The sequence below is a fragment of the Gymnoscopelus microlampas genome, assembly GCF_963454915.1.
Source record: "Gymnoscopelus microlampas genome assembly, chromosome: 17".
Taxonomy (NCBI): domain Eukaryota; kingdom Metazoa; phylum Chordata; class Actinopteri; order Myctophiformes; family Myctophidae; genus Gymnoscopelus; species Gymnoscopelus microlampas.
Window position 1 is genome coordinate 36206588 of NC_139954.1, and position 16587 is coordinate 36223174.

Here is a 16587-nt window from a genome sequence, read left to right on the forward strand (position 1 = left end):
TGCAGTTTGTCCAAAAGACACAATATCTCCTCTCCCACCGACGTCATGTGTTCATTTATCGACAGCCGTACAGACTCCTTTTGACACATTTTACGTCGTTTATCCAGCTCTCACTGACTCTCCACATCGGGCTGTTATTTTCCTGCGATCAAGTCAACGATGTGAGAGATTAGCTATCACAGACGGACGGACAGGGGGTGAAACATAGTCTTGCGCCATGCCTTTCGGCCTGGCGGAGACAATAAAAAAGCGAAAGTAAAGGAAATGGCCATTTCTGCAACAGAAGTAGTCAATAAACTATGCTATGAAAACATGGGCCACATTGGCAAAGAATGTAAGAAAGAGGCAATCATGTAGGAAATAGCTGATCTCCAAGCTTACAAAGCCTGTCAACGTGAGGCGTTTCGAGCTTGTAGATCGGCTATTTTCACAATATTTACTTGTGGAACGGAGTCAAACAGAATGGGGGGGGCCCAGATCAAGTACGTGTATTTGGGGGGGGGGCGGCGTGAAAGGGTTGATAGACACTGCTCTAATCGGAGCGAAATTATCTGAAATTACTACATGACCATAATGCAGCCTAACATGCCTTGCACGGGGCGGTCCTGCCATTACGTTAGTTACTGTAGTTGCTGTGGAGCTAAATAGTTCTCCAGAAGACACACACAAACATACACCATCTACAATGGACGAACTGAGCAGCAATATAGACATTCACCACACGAACGTGCATTGTTGACAAAGTGATTGCACAGCCGCTGCAGGCATGACAACCAGGTTAGCGTTAGCGACATGGCAGCTATCACAGCGCCCTGTCCGTCGTGCTGCAACTGCCTGTGATGGCTACAGCAGTAACAGCAAGCTGTCTGCGATGCCATTGTCTGGAGACTGCTGTTAGCGTGACACGACCAATGAGAGTGAGCGCTGTAGTTGTTGCTAAGATACGGTGGCGTCTCTGGCCCATAGCTTGTAGATCTCTCACACATGATTGGCGTAGGCTGCGTTGCCAGGTCTGACTTTGTGTCTAAGCAATGCGCGGCTTATTTTTGCGCGCCTTTGGGCTCGTTTGCATTGTGCGCACGGCAGCGCTTGTTTAGCGTACGTCAGCGCGACGTGGCAACGGACGTGGCAACGTGAAAGGTGATTGGCTGGTGAAAAGAAACACCCGACGTTACACCAGAAATGGTGCCTGGAGAAAATGGTGACCAAAAAAAAAGTTTTGAAAAAAAGGAAAAAAAACCCGCAGCGGCTGGCTGCTGTTGTGGTGATGAGGGCGTGCGCACGGTAAACGGTACGAAGCGGGCTCCCCTTCCGTTTTGTCCGACATTTGGTGAGTAGAATTAATTATGTTGCGCGGTGGAAACGGTGTAGTGAGCAGTGAGATGTCCCCTACGCGAGGCGTAAATTCAGCGCGGCCGGCGTGGCGAGTCAGTAGGCGACATGTGGTCTGGCGGTGCGTTGTTTAGTCGATAACAGAGCTGTGGGGTGTCACCACCGAGGGTGCGGAAGTTGCTCGCCATTTATATAGTTAGATGGGCTATCCAAATGTTTGTATCAATTATAGCAATTGTAGAAATATTAGGCATTAAATAACATTAGAGATAATATGTAGGCTATTTGGCCCCCCATTTATAAAATAAATGTAAACATAAATAAAAAAAATATATAAATATATAGCCTATGTTTTAAATGGTGCCCAGTGTTCTTGGGCCAACTAGTCTGGTTACCAATGCAAGGACTGGACCATCGTACATGTAACAGTGCCCCTTAGTGGTGAAAAGAACAAATGGCATAGTCTGTTGAAGTAACTGCTAATATTGAATTCTGTAACTTGTATCATGACCCTAGTGCACGTACAGTTGCTGCTGACAGATCTTCAGTGTTTTGCACAACGTTTGGTTTCTCTTGAAGGACTGTGTGAGTCAAAAGAATGGACGAATTTCATGAATATAATAGTATTGTTGTTCAGGTCTGTGTGCGTGCACATGTAGTATGTGCTTTGATTGATTGAATATTTTATTAGGCAAAAAACATGTAAACATCACAATTACATTTATAATACTTTGTCTAAAAGGTCCGTCCAAAAAAGTCCTTGTGGTCTTGTTTCCATTGGGGTCCTTGGTCCTTCCTTGCTCACATGCATGCACACATATGTGTGCCCATGCACGGCTGCACGTGCATGCAGGTGTGCATGTGTACCACTTTGTATTACACTGGTTGAAATAACTGCTGATGAAATAATTTGTGACCTTTTCATTCCTCCAGATCTGTCCTGCTCGGCGGCTGAGGCAGGACCCCTTGACATTTTGAAGCTGTACAACATCATCAACATCCAACCTCGGCTGGAAATGGAACCAAACAATCCAAACTCCTCCTACAAGCTGGAGGTGGTCGCTGCCAACTGCAACAGTGAGCCATTCAGTGTCTCAGGAGAGAAAGACTGACTGTCACTGTGTTCAGACTGCAGGCCCCGGAGAAGATGATCATGATTGAAGCTGGAGAGACTCCTGCAGTCGTTTACAAGATGAAGAAACAGGTGGATTCATTCAGGGAGAACCTAGAGGTACTGACACAAGGTTAATAAAGTTGAAGACTTTTTCTTAGTTTAGCTGTCAAGTGTTCCATTTGTTATTTTCAAATTTTGAAAATGTATTTTCGTGTCTTATTATTTATATTTGAAGTATTATTGCTGACTTAATAATCAATTATTGGAGCCTTAACCATCTGCCAACTGTTACACTTCAGTCAAAGAACATTTGAAGGGTTCTATTTTCCAGTGCTGGAGAAGATAATTAAAATGCTGATTGGGATTTGATTGGATAGTGTTATGAAAGAGATCACTGTAAAATGCAAAACGATCATGACAAACTTGCACATGTAAATCTACAGTACAGCATAAAAATAGGTAGTGGCACTCAAAAAATAGTTTTACTCAGATGCACATTTTTTACTCATTCTACACCAGACCAAACCGGTTTGTCCAGAGAGTGTAGCAAAATGTGTAGCACAGGGAAGGCTTTAAAAGGGATAATAGTAAAACACACACCATTTCATATTAAATAGAATTGCTTACTAGACTATGCCACCTTTCTTTCTTCTAGAGGGAAGGTTATCTTTAACAATGCACAGGTTCATGTAACCAAGGATGAGGCATGGAAATGAAAAGGCTTTTTATTCTTCTGCAAATTAAGTATATAAAACCAACGATCATTATGTAGCTAACCAACACATACAATACCAACATTTGGCTGGCATAACAGGGGAGGAGAAGGAGCACAACAGCATGGAATAAGGGCATGCTTTACCATCCTTTCTAATTCACCAGGAGGCCAATATGCCTCTTGTCCTCCTTGTACGCCAATCTTACAGCAAGGAGATCCCCTGGACAAATGCAGCCCAGCCATTTTAAACCCCACCCTTAATTAAAACAAGGAGCACCTGGCTGATACTGCCTTTAGTAACAGGTCCATTTGGTTACACATAGCACAGTGCATCCTGTCAGGATAAACGGTAACAAAACATTCAATAATGCAACATCCTTCACAGAAAATGTTTAATCATTACATCATAAAAGCATAAAAAGTAACAGGAAATCCATACAAACTATATCAGGATTATCAAGGAACCTACTCTTATCCAATACAAAGCAATGTGTTGTATGTGAGTTTCAGTGCCTATGGAATGCAAAGAGAAATTAAAAGGCCTAAGGTAATAAAAAACGAAATATAGCAAGCCAACAAGAACATGTTACTCCTATTTATAATGTTTAAGATATGGCAAGGTGGTAAAGTAATGACATCACTACCCCTTGGTTGCATGTTATTTAATTGGTCTGTCCAAAACGTTACACCAACATATTGGGTAGTGCCCCCTCTAAGGGCCGTGATTTGTTCTACACCAACAAAGCGAAGGCTTGAGTTTTTTGCCATGGCATATATTCAACATTTCCTGTACATATTGCATTTTCTTGTTCAGAGATACTCAATTTTAAACATCTCTTTGTTTGACCAAAGTACTGAATACATTTGCACAAGGACAAGTGAGCGTACTACATTGGAGGAATTACAGTTGAATACATGTAAACCAAGCACTAAAATGAAGTGGGCACAGGTAAACCTGGCACTAAAGCAGAGTGGGCACATGAGAAGACTGGGCACTAAAAGGAGGTGTTTCCTGTTTTTTTTAATCAAATCTCGTAAACCGATGGACTGATTAGCACCGGTTTGCCCTCTGACATTAGGCCATTGAATGTGGCCTAGATCAGGCTGAAACTTTGCCCAAAATTTGAGTCATATGTCATAGATACGTAGATATGTCATAGATATGTAATAGAATTACTATCTTTTCTATGAATTTGTCTATCTATGACATAGATGACGATCATCGATGACACAGGCTGGCCACATGAAGTCAGAGATAAAAATTGGAGACATGCAGTTCCCATGTGGATCTCAAGATCCAAATTATAAGATTTCTTTTACACTGAATATACATGGTTTCCCAATCTTAAACAACAATATTGGTATAGTTTGGAGCCCATAGCTGTGCCAGGAGTCTGAATATAGACTTTGTTTTTGATAACACCAAGTTCAACAGTTATAGTTCACAAAGAAAAGGGTTTGGGCGGATCTCTGTGTTGCTGCAGCTTTTTTTTTTTTACATTGGATCAGCGGACATACACAAGCCATATAATAGTTTTCACTGAACTGACGGTATATTGGTTGGCCTCTTTTTCTTTTTCTCATTGGGCTCCCCTGAACATCAATCCAGAGTCACAGCAACTGGAGGTTTAGCCGTGGATAAAGTCAATGGGGCCTTATGAAATTACTTGGAATCTTTTTTTAATCATTTTGAAAATACATTATTATAAATTGGGCCTTAAGAAATAACCTGGAATATTGTTTTTAGTCACTTTGGAAATAAATTGTACTCAATCCCCAATCTTTCCACGTATCAACTGCAAGCTGTTCAAGTATTCCTAGGGGAACTTTTACCACTGGTAGAAACCACTGCTGTAGATGGTGTTATGACACCATAGACTTGATCCTGATCCATAGTGGCTGGTTGGAGGCTCTGATAGATGGGGTCTGGACCTGTGGGCTGACAAATATAGGGGAGGGAAAGTTAATGTGTACATACCCAGAATTTGACATCTGCATTTAACCAAACCTAACTGTCAGCAGTGGGAATTCATTGAACAGAATCCAGAGACAAGTTAGGGATTCAGTGTCTCAAGGACACTTAAACGTGATGCCAGGAGGAGCTGGGATCAAACCAGGAGCCGTCTCATTCCCAGGCAACTGCTCTGCCACCTCCTGAGCCTCTGCCTCTGCTATCAGAATGCGTTTCATGGTATGAAACCAAGGGCAGAGAAATAAACAACACACTTTGTTGATTGTCAAGACCTCCTCACCCCAGGATTGACTCAATGACTACCTTTTAATTACTCACCATACTAAGAACCCCTCAAGAGTAGTTAAGTATCCATAAATGTGTCACAAAAAATGAAAGGGAGGGCAATAAATATAGTTGTTACATTTTTAAATGTCACATCAAGCTGTACAGAGCATCATGTTGCTAACTTCTGATATTTACCCTTTCTGCCGGAGGAGGTGAAATGTCATCTCTGGGGGAAAAAGATAGTGGTTGTGGTTAGTGAGTGTTGGAATCTCTTTCCATATCACCAAACAGTCCTAATAGTAATGACACTTTTTACTTAGCTACTTAGGTGTGAGGAAATTCTAGTATGTGTGTGTGTGTGTGTGTGTGTGTGTGTGTGTGTGTGTGTGTGTGTGTGTGTGTGTGTGTGTGTGTGTGTGTGTGTGTGTGTGTGTGTGTGTGTGTGTGTGTGTGTGTGTGTGTGTGCATTGCGACCTGTTGTGAGCTTGTATAGGCTATTTTTAGCTGACCATATTCAAGTGGTTATGAGGCTAATAATAACATGCATTGACATTCTTCCTTATGACTGCTGCTTCCGGAAAGCGAAATCCGGTATTTTTCAACAAAGTCTAAATTAGCCTTTAGTTAATCAGTGAGTGATTGGCAGTCAATTCTGTTTGTGTGTCAGTGTAGAGAGAACACAACATAGGACCTAGTACTCACACTGTTGGGCGGCAGACGTTGCAGGCTTGTCGGTTGCAGGAAACCACAGTGATGGAGATGATCAGAAACACAATGACACTTCCTACAACCACCACCACAATCACCACTGTCTTTTTAGTTCCTTCTGCTGCTTCAGTTTCTTCTCTTTCTGCAAGAGTGTAGTTCACAATTTACAGTAGTTCATAAATCACTGATTAAACTTAACCCTACTAACAGTGCCTCACCATAACTAAAATGTATTATGCTAATTAAACCTCACCAACCCATTGCATTTAAACCTAACCCTACTAACAGTGGCTGAACATAACAAAAAATGTGCTAGTTAAACCACAACAAACCCATGGCTAAAATTGATCATACAAACAGTGCATAACATTAACGCATACCTAATGCGTTAATGTTATTAACGCCTAAGTTTGGCGACAGCTGGAGAGACAGATGGCAGCCCGGAAAGACGGCAACCGGGGCGGCACGGGTTAGCAGCCCTAACCGCACTTCCTGTGAAGGAGGACCCAAACAAGCTACGGAACAAAGAAAGGAAAAATACCCCCAGGGGAACCCGAGAGGGGGGGAGGATGAGGTCCCCAGCCGGACGGATTTAAGGGTAACGAACAACAGCAATGGACAAACGTTGACGAGAGAGTGCTTGTGCGGAAAGATCTGCAAGAATGAGAAGGGCCTAAAGATCCATCAAACAAAGATGAAATGTAAGGAGCGACTGCAAGCACCACAATGCACAGGTCTAGTACCTGGTGAGACAGAGGAGGAGCCGGGCCCGGAATCACCCCACAGAGCCCAGAGCCTCCGAGTGGTGCAAACAGTCCCTTTGAACAGGCAGTCCGAGAAGAGAAGGATCAAATGGCCCCAAGCCTCTAAAAGAGCAGAGTGGCAGAAGTTTGACGAGGATGTCGACACGGTGTTGGAAGCAACAGCCAAGGGGGATGTTGATAGGAGGCTTCGGGCTATGACGACCATCATAGTGAGTATGGCCGCGGAGAGGTTTGGTGTTGAGGAGGAAAGGGCAGCCAAGCAGCCCTACTTCAAGAGCCAGAGGGCAGTTAAAATCCACAACATCAGGAAAGAACTGAAAGCCTTGAAGAAACAGCACAAGGCCGCCAGTGAGGAGGAGCGTGCACCACTGGCAGAGCTCCGTCTCATGCTCAGGAAGAAGCTCCTAATCCTGCGCAGAGCAGAATACCACCGGAGACGGCGGAGGGAGAGGGCTAGGAAGCGGGCTGCCTTCCTCAACAACCCATTCGGCTTCATGAAGGAGCTCCTCGGACAGAAACGCAGTGGACGCCTAGACTGCTCAAAGGAGGAAGTCGACAAATACCTCCACGACACCTTCAGTGACCCCACCCGAGACCAAGAGCTAGGACAGTGCAAGGCTGTAATAAGACCACCTGAGCCAGCTGAGGCCTTCGATCTGAGGGAGCCACTCCTGAAAGAAGTTCAGGATGTGGTGCGGAAAGCAAGGTCCAGGTCAGCACCAGGACCAAGCGGAACATCCTACAAGGTCTATAAGCACTGTCCGATGTTGCTGCACCGGCTCTGGAAGATCTTGAGGGTCATCTGGAAAAGGGGGAAAACAGCACAGCAGTGGCGGTTTTCAGAGGGAGTGTGGATTCCTAAAGAGGAGGATTCTAAGAACATCAGCCAGTTCAGAATAATCTCGCTGCTCAGTGTTGAGGGGAAGATTTTCTTCAGTATTGTAGCTAAGCGACTGGCTGATTTCTTCCTCAAAAATGGATATATCGACACCTCTGTGCAGAAAGGCGGCATCCCCGGCGTACCAGGGTGCTTGGAGCACACTGGTGTAGTCACGCAGCTCCTCAGAGAGGCAAGGGAGAACAAGGGTGGTGCTGTGGTTAGATCTGGCCAATGCTTTTGGCTCAATGCCCCACAAGCTGGTCCTCGAAACACTGGAGAGGCACCATGTTCCAGCTGCAGTAAGGGAGCTCATTCTGGATTACTATAGCGATTTCAGTCTGAGGGTCTCAGCAGGATCAACAACATCTGAGTGGCACAGATTGGAGATGGGGATCATTACTGGATGCACCATCTCTGTGATCCTGTTTGCTCTAGCGATGAACATGCTGGTGAAATCTGCAGAACCAGAGTGTAGAGGTCCCAAGTCCATGTCTGGGATCCGCCAACCGCCTATCCGTGCCTTCATGGATGACCTGACAGTGACCACCGAGTCAGTGCCTGGAGGCAGATGGATTTTGACGGGGCTGGAGAAGCTAATGGAATGGGCCAGGATGTCATTCAAGCCAACGAAGTCAAGATCCTTGGTCTTGAAAAAGGGCAGAGTGGCAGACAAGTTCCGCTTCTCTATCGCAGGTACACCAATCCCTACCATCTCTGAGAAGCCGATAAAGAGCTTGGGAAAGTTCTTCGACAGCAGCCTCAAGGATGCAGCCTCCATCAAGAACACCTGTAAGGAGCTGGAGGGATGGCTGAAGGATGTCGACAAGACGGGCCTCCCAGGAAAGTTCAAGGCGTGGGTGTATCAGCACGGGATTCTGCCAAGGATATTGTGGCCTTTGCTCCTCTATGAGTTCCCGATCACTACCATCTCAGATCTGGAAAGGAGTGTCAGTCACTACTTGAGGCGATGGTTGGGGCTCTCAAGGAGCTTGACCAACATCGCCCTCTATGGAAACACCTGCAAACTGACACTCCCCTTGAAGTCCATTGAGGAGGAGTTCAAGGTCTTGCGTGCCAGGGAGGTGCTGCAATACCGTGAGTCCACGGATCCAAAAGTATCCGGGGCAGGAGTAGCAGTCAAGACTGGCAGGAAATGGAGAGCAGAGGCTGCAGTGGAGCAGGCAGAGTCACGGCTACGCCACAGAGTCCTGGTGGGAACAGTGGCCAGAGGAAGGGCTGGTCTAGGAACCTTCGCATCCCCCCGTTTCGACAAGGCTCGGGGAAAAGATCGGAGGCAACTAGTCCAGAATGAGGTGAGAGCAGTGGTGGAGGAGGAAAGATCCAGAAGGGCAGTGGGAATGAGACAGCAAGGCGCCTGGACAAGATGGGAGCAAGTAGCGGAGAGGAAGATCTCGTGGACTGACCTCTGGCAGGCAGAGCCACACCGCATCAAGTTCCTGGTCCAGGCTGTCTATGATGTACTTCCCAGTCCATCCAACCTGCACTGCTGGGGTTTGGTCGATACACCAGATTGCCCCCTGTGCCAGAGAAGGGGGACCCTCGAGCACATAATGAGTTGCTGCCCTAAAGCTCTGGGGCAAGGCCGATACCGATGGCGTCATGACCAGGTGCTCAAGACCATCGCAGAGAGCATCTGTAGTGGCATCGCCAGCTGTCGATCAAAACCCATGAAGAAAGCCATCAACTTCATCAGAGCGGGGGAGAAGCCAAGAACAACATCGAAAGCAACACCAGGGCTTCTCAACACTGCACAGGACTGGCAGCTGTCAGTGGACCTGGGCAGTCAACTCAAGTTTCCCCAGCATGTTGTGAAGACCACCCTCAGACCTGACATCGTTTTGGTGTCAGAGGCAACAAAGAACGTTGTCATGCTGGAGCTTACTGTGCCGTGGGAAGAACGAATGGAGGAGGCCTTTGAGCGGAAAAGGGAGAAGTACGACAGCCTAGTCAGCGACTGCCACAGACGAGGCTGGAAGGCTAGGTGCTTGCCTGTGGAGGTAGGGTGCAGAGGCTTTGCCGGCCAGTCGCTGTGCAGGGCCTATACTGCACTTGGCATCACAGGAGAGAGAAGGAGAAGGGCCATCCGTAACAACACAGAGGCAGCAGAGAAAGCCTCTAGGTGGCTCTGGATTAAGAGGGCAGATCCGTGGTCAAACGCTGCTGGGGCACAAGCTGAGGCGTCATGAACCTCAGCTGGGCCGCCTGAGAGAGGGTGTCTGATGTTGCAAGGCCCGAAACACCCAATGACCTCAGGACCATCACTGATGATGTGTCCCAGCTATGCATCTGTAGATGTTTCATTTCAATCAAATGCATTTAGTATTTCCCTCCGTGGAGGTAGGGGTGACTTTCACTGCCCATACCGCAAACATTCCTTATGCTTCATTGTATGCTTCAAAATCATAAAAAAGGGAAAGAAAAAATAAGTTAAAATGTATAAAAACATATTTTGTGTGTGTGTGTGTGTGTGTGTGTGTGTGTGTGTGTGTGTGTGTGTGTGTGTGTGTGTGTGTGTGTGTGTGTGTGTGTGTTTGTGTGCGCGCGCGTATAGCATCATGGAGGTTGGTAAACCTTTCATAGAAGCAGAACGAGGCTATAGTCATCCTGTGACACAGGAGGACACTCTCAAGCTTCCCTCCAAGCTCAGTAGAACCTGATAAGAAGATATGCCAAACGTACAGCAGCTACAATGGAATCTTACTTGAGTTGAATTTTAACTGTTTGCATGCAGATTAACACAGCACAATAGTAATGGACATACAATGTCATGTTGTAGGCCTGCTATCTGTAAACACTGATATTAATTTGTTATTTAAAGGGTCTATACCATGAATTTTAACTTTTTCTTCATTTTTGTGTGTTTTTGGTCTCCCCCACCTCTCTTCTGTTCCAACAAATACCCGACTTCGAGCATGCAGGCTTTCATAGGCTATCTGTGTTTTTTATGTAAATTGGTCTGAAAACAGTCCGTCAGATTTGTTCCCCCACCCTACGTCACGTCTGGGAACAATTCCTCCCGTTTTTCAGTTCTAACCAAAAAAAATAAAAAAAAAATAATAATAATAATAATAATAATAATAATTTTTTCTTATTTTTTTTTTTTTACTTTTTCCACACAGAACCAGGACATAACATGCATACAAACTGGCTCAATAGCGCCCCGTGCCAAACAGGACAATGTGGTATTGCAGGTGAAAGTGCTTTATAAGCCAGAGAGAAGTTAGTTGGAATGAGTATATCTGAGGCTTGATTTAGGCTCAAACCTTTTGAAAAACGTTTGAGGGACATAAACAATATGATATCAAATATTATTATTATTTTTTAAATTCATGGTGTAGCTCCTTTAACACTTTGAGATTTGTGTCAAATATAAAGAGTGTTACAAATAAAATGTATTATTATTATTATTATTTGTGGATGCATCCATTTGTGAGGACATAAATTGACTGGAATTGTACGTTGGTAACATGCCTTTTTAATGGCTATTTAATCTATAAATAATGACTTAGTGGAGGTCTGGAAATCTGACTTAAGTCAAAACACCTAACATAACTTTTTTTTTAATGCCATATAAGATTTCTTACTCAAGTCAGGTTATTTTATGCCAGTTAGTTGCGGTCACATGGCTCGTGAGCATAGCATACCTGTGATCAGCAGCTCCCAGTTCTGCTCCCAGAGTCCTGTCCTGGTAGCTGTCTCACAGGTGTAGTTACCGGAATCAGAAATGGCCACACTCTCAAAGACCAGTGGATACAATAGAGTGGCATTCAGAGTTATTTTGAGGCTGGCACCATGATGATAGGTATGGACACTAGAGTTCTTCTTTGGAGAAAAAGTGAACAGGTTAACCCCATTCTTCTTCCATATGAGCTGATGGAGGTTGCTCAGTGACTGGTTCCCGCAAGGCAGTGTCACTGTGCTGCCAGCCAGCTGTGAGATTGTGTTCCCATCTGACAGGAAAAAGGTACGTTACAGATGATAATGATTGAAACCTTGCATTCAGAAAGTGGAAAGTATCATGTCAATACTAAAAAGAGTGTGCTCAGATCTGTAAATGGCTTTTACCACTTGGTGAGAAGATCCAGATTATGAAGCATAGGACAGTCAGTGCTGTGTTCATGGCAGTGCATCTAGAGTAGACCTCCATTCTACCATCAACATTACTGAAACAAAGATGTCAAACTTTGGTTTGTAACTCAGTTAATTTTAATTGTCATTTGGTGTAGTTATGAAATCCAGTAGACACGATAAATATTGACAGATGACAATTTCTGTCCAACATATACAAGCCATGTCAGTTTGCGTAAAGGCTGAATCCATAAAAAATGGTTGTCGAAGAATACATTAAGCTATGTTTTAGTTACTTACCAGCATTGCTTTGTCAATCTCACATTAATCCTGTCTGAAAAGCCAAGATCTTCTCTTTAGACTCAACCTTTGTGATAAAATGGAAACAATCGCAATATTCACCACCTGAATAAAGCGACAGGTTGATAGCCGTTTCTAGATGTGAATCAATTCTTTACATCCTATCTAGCCCACCCACAATACAGACATGACTGCCACACAGGAAGTTCATTTTGAGAGGAGAAACGTATGTCCTTTTGTTGTTGAGGTTTGCTACCCAGGCCCTGCAAATTTTGGAAGTCAATCATAGCCAATCAGAATGGAATATGAATTATCAGACTGAAATGGCTGGCTGTTTTCTTATCCTACTCTATGGGCTATCCACAGGTTTGTATCAATTATAGCAATTCTACCATTAGAGATAATATGTAGGATATTTGGGCCCCCATTTATAAAATAAATGTAAACATAAGTTAAAAAATCACACCCAGTGTGAAGTGGGCGGTGTGTGGTCATCACAGTGGTCATGACAGTGATGGAAGTTCACTTAAAGAAAAGTAATATTTCTGAAGTGTGTGGTGCTATTTATAGTTATTAATTTCATCATGCGTTTTGCTAGCTAATCACAGTACTGAATAGAGCCAATAAAGTCAGCCAATCATATTAAAGCTAGTGGTCATCACAGTGATGGAAGCTCACTTAAAGAAAAGTATAGATTTGCATTGAATGTGTAGGGCTTAGGGGTGTACAATAGTTGGTCCACAATGGGTGACGCATTTAAAAAAAAATCACACCCTGTGTGAAGGAAGCGGTGCCTTTGGGGCGGGGCGTAACTCATTTCAGTTCGTCCCTATTGGTGGTCTGAGTCCACTTACCAAATTTGTACTTGGTAGCATGCTACAAACTGGAATAATGGCTGTTTAAAGCCCAGCCAATGGGCAGATAGAGGGGGCGTGGCTTAAGTAATTACAGTTTGTCCCTATTGGTGGTTTTAGTCCATGCACAAAATTTGTACTCCGTAGCATGCTGCGAACGTGAGTTATGGCTGTTTAAAGGCCAGCCAATGGGAAGACAGAGGGGGCGGGGCTTCAGCAATTCATGCTCGTCCCTATTGGTGGTCTAAGTCCACATACCAAATTTGGACTTGGTGGCATGCTGCAAACTGGAGTTATAGCTGTTTTAAATCCCGTGCCCTAAACGGGCGGACGGACAGAACATACGCGGGGGGTCCCTGGACCCCGCTGTGATAACTTCAGAAATTCATGCTCGTCCCTATTGGTGGTGTAAGTCCACAAACCAAATTAGGACTTGGTGGCAGGCTTCAACCTGGAGTTATAGCTGTTTTAAATCCCGTGCCCTAAACGGGCGGACGGACAGAACATACGCGGGGGGTCCCTGGACCCCGCTGTGATAACTTCAGCAATTCATGCTCGTCCCTATTGGTGGTCTAAGTCCACATACCATATTTGGACTTGGTGGCATGTTGCAAACTGGAGTTATAGCTGTGTAAAATCCCGTGCTCATCATCCCGTGCTGATACGGACGGACGGACGGACATACGGACAAAGTCAAGTGTAGAGCGGTTGGCACCGCTAAAAACATAAATGTGTTTTTTTTAAGTGCATAGTCCAATTTATAGGGCTATGCACATGTGTCATGTGTTTCACTAGTCAATCACAGTCCTGAATAGAGTCAGCCAATAAAGTCAGCCAATCATATTACAGCTAGTGCTCATCACAGTGATGGAAGCTCACTTAAAGGGTCTACACCATGAATTTGAACTTTTTCTTCATTTTTGTGTGTTTTTGGTCTACCCCACCTCTCTTCTGTTCCAAAAAATACCCGACTTCGAGCATGCAGGCTTTCATAGGCTATCTGTGTTTTTTATGTAAATTGGTCTGAAAACAGTCCGTCAGATTTGTTCCCCCTGCCTACGTCACGTCAGGGAACAATTCCTCACGTTTTTCAGTTCCAAAAAAATAATAATAATAATAATAATCTTATTTTTTTCATATTTTTTTATAAGCCAGAGAGAAGTTAGTTGGAATGAGTATATCTGAGGCTTGATTTAGGCTCAAACCTTTTGAAAAACGTTTGAGGGACATAAACAATATGATATTAAATATTATTATTATTTTTTAAATTCATGGTGTAGACCCTTTAAAGAAAGGTATAGATTTGCATAGGGGTTAGGGGTGTACAATGGTGGCCAATCACGGTGCAGGGTTAGGGGGGTACAATGGTGGCCAATCACAGTGCAGCGAATGTCGATGTCCAAACCTCACATAAATGTACATAAATGAATATTTATATATATATATTTTTAAATGGTGCCCAGAGTTCTTAGGTGCCCACTAGTCTGGTTATCAATGCAAGGACTGGACCATCATACATTTAACAGTACTGCCCCTTAGTGGTGAAAAAAACAAATGGCATAGTGTGTTGAAGTAACTGATAATCACCTAACATACTACTAGTGCGGCATATTAAGTCAATATTCCATCAGAATCTTTCACTTGGTGATACAAGCACCAAAATTGGCACAAATGATGTCCAGGATGTACTATCTAAGAAAAGTACGAGATCCAGCTGACAATCCAAGATGGCCGCCAGTTTTCAAGATGGCCGCCTCATCAAATGCAAAATAAATGTTTTTTGAAGTAAAACTTGAATGAACACAAATGTATTAATGATCCAAACATCAAAATGAATGTATTCTGACTGGAAGAACTCAATAGTGTCAATTGAATTCCAATATGGCCGCCAGTTTTCAAGATGGCGGTTATTACGTGACTCAAAATGAGCATTTTCGGAAGCTGTCTGATCACAGATATTGCATTAAGTTGAAGGGAAACATTCATGATCATTCATTGAAATGCTGTGGTCAAGCTCTATTGGTTTGTCATTTTTTATAAGAGTGATGTCAAAGCACAACCCGGGCACACTGGTGACATCACTGCTGTGAGACTCAGCATGGGGTTCAGTGTCGGCTTGTAGTGTACTAGCTGTAGGTGTAGTTTACTAACTGTTGTAGTGGTGTACTCATTGTAGTTTGTACTGTAGTATACTTTAATGTCCCAAATGCTAATAAGCCCCTGTATATATCTCAACTACAAGTTTAGTTTGTTGTAGTATTGTAGTTAGATTGCCGCACCTGAATTGACAGGATGTGCCAGCGCGGGAGACAAACAAACTCATCAGCCTTGAAGGCTTAAGTCCTTGCAACCACGAAGAAGCTGACTCCAGCATCTTCACACATGCTCTCCATGCAGCCAAGCAACAAATGAAGTCTGTGTTGATTGAGGCATGCAATACAGATATTCTTGTTGTTGCAGTCAGTGCAGGCTTAGAAATTATGTGGGTATAATTTGGCCAGGGTCAGTCCATTAGGTGATTGCCAATTCATGATATGGTAGTAATTGTTGGCCCAGAGAAATCCAGTGGCATGCTGTCCTTCCACGCCAGTGGAAAGACAGTTGTGTCAGCTTTTCATGGTAAAGGCAAGAAAACTGCATGTCAGGCAACAGTGTGCAAAATGCAAACTGAAAGCCCTGCCAACTGTGGCTGGCAAAAAGATGGAGAGGTCTGGACAATCCCTCCACCTATTGTTCAGACTTGTGAGCAGTTGACAAAATGTGTCTAAAAGACTGAATCCCGAGGACGATGCAAATGCTACCACTTCATGCTTAAGTGTACACAGTTGTGTGTCTGCAAATGTGAGGACTAAAAGAAGAACCAAACTGTTACGGTTTGGTTCCATATGACCAAAGTGCAGTCCAGTCCAGTCCAGTCCAGCATAATACAGTACAGTCCAGTACAGTACAGTACTACAGTCCAATACAGTACAGTCCAGTATAATACAGTCCAGTCCAGTCCAGTAAAGCACAGTACAGTGCCGTACAGTGCAGTACAGTATAATACAGTGCCGTACAGTGCCTACAGTGCCGTACAGTACAGCACAGCACAGTACAGTACAGTATAGTACAGCACAGCACAGCACAGCACAGCACAGCACAGCACAGCATTTGTATCATCATAATATCCAATAATTAAAATTTTGTAAATGCAGAATTGGATTTCACATACTCAAAAACATATATTTGGATGTATAGACCATCAAAATAGGATTATTCAATCAAAATATAGTTCAAACACCATTTAAAACCACTTCGAATGGCGGCCATCTTGAAAAATGGCGGCCATATTGTTTTTTCAAGTGGATCTCGTACTTTTCTGAGAGAGTAGGTTCTGAAGCACTTGTGTGCCAAATTTGGTGCTTGTATCACCAAGTGAAAGATCGTTTCAGCAATGTGCTCCACTATACATTTGGACAAACACAAGCTGGAGAGAGGGAGCTGGGGGGGAGTAGGAGGGGTGAAAGAGGAGAGGAGGAGGAGTGCTGAGCTGAGCTGATGCTGTCACACAGTCACACACAGACCGGACTTCCACAGTCACAGTGTCCCTGAG

At 44.0% G+C, this 16587-nt stretch overlaps 1 protein-coding gene across 1 annotated transcript; it reads right to left on the reverse strand.

The window, feature by feature from the left end:
- Positions 1-4641: 4641 nt before the first annotated feature.
- Positions 4642-12264, reverse strand: LOC311064589 (uncharacterized protein). Its single transcript, XM_084084455.1, has 6 exons — positions 12142-12264; positions 11839-11936; positions 11418-11723; positions 6103-6250; positions 5596-5626; positions 4642-5100 (listed from the first exon to the last, which is right to left on the reverse strand). The coding sequence occupies exons 2-6, from the start codon at positions 11918-11920 to the stop codon at positions 4969-4971; spliced, it is 699 nt and encodes a 232-aa protein (XP_083940581.1). The 5' UTR covers positions 11921-11936; positions 12142-12264; the 3' UTR covers positions 4642-4968.
- Positions 12265-16587: the final 4323 nt, after the last annotated feature.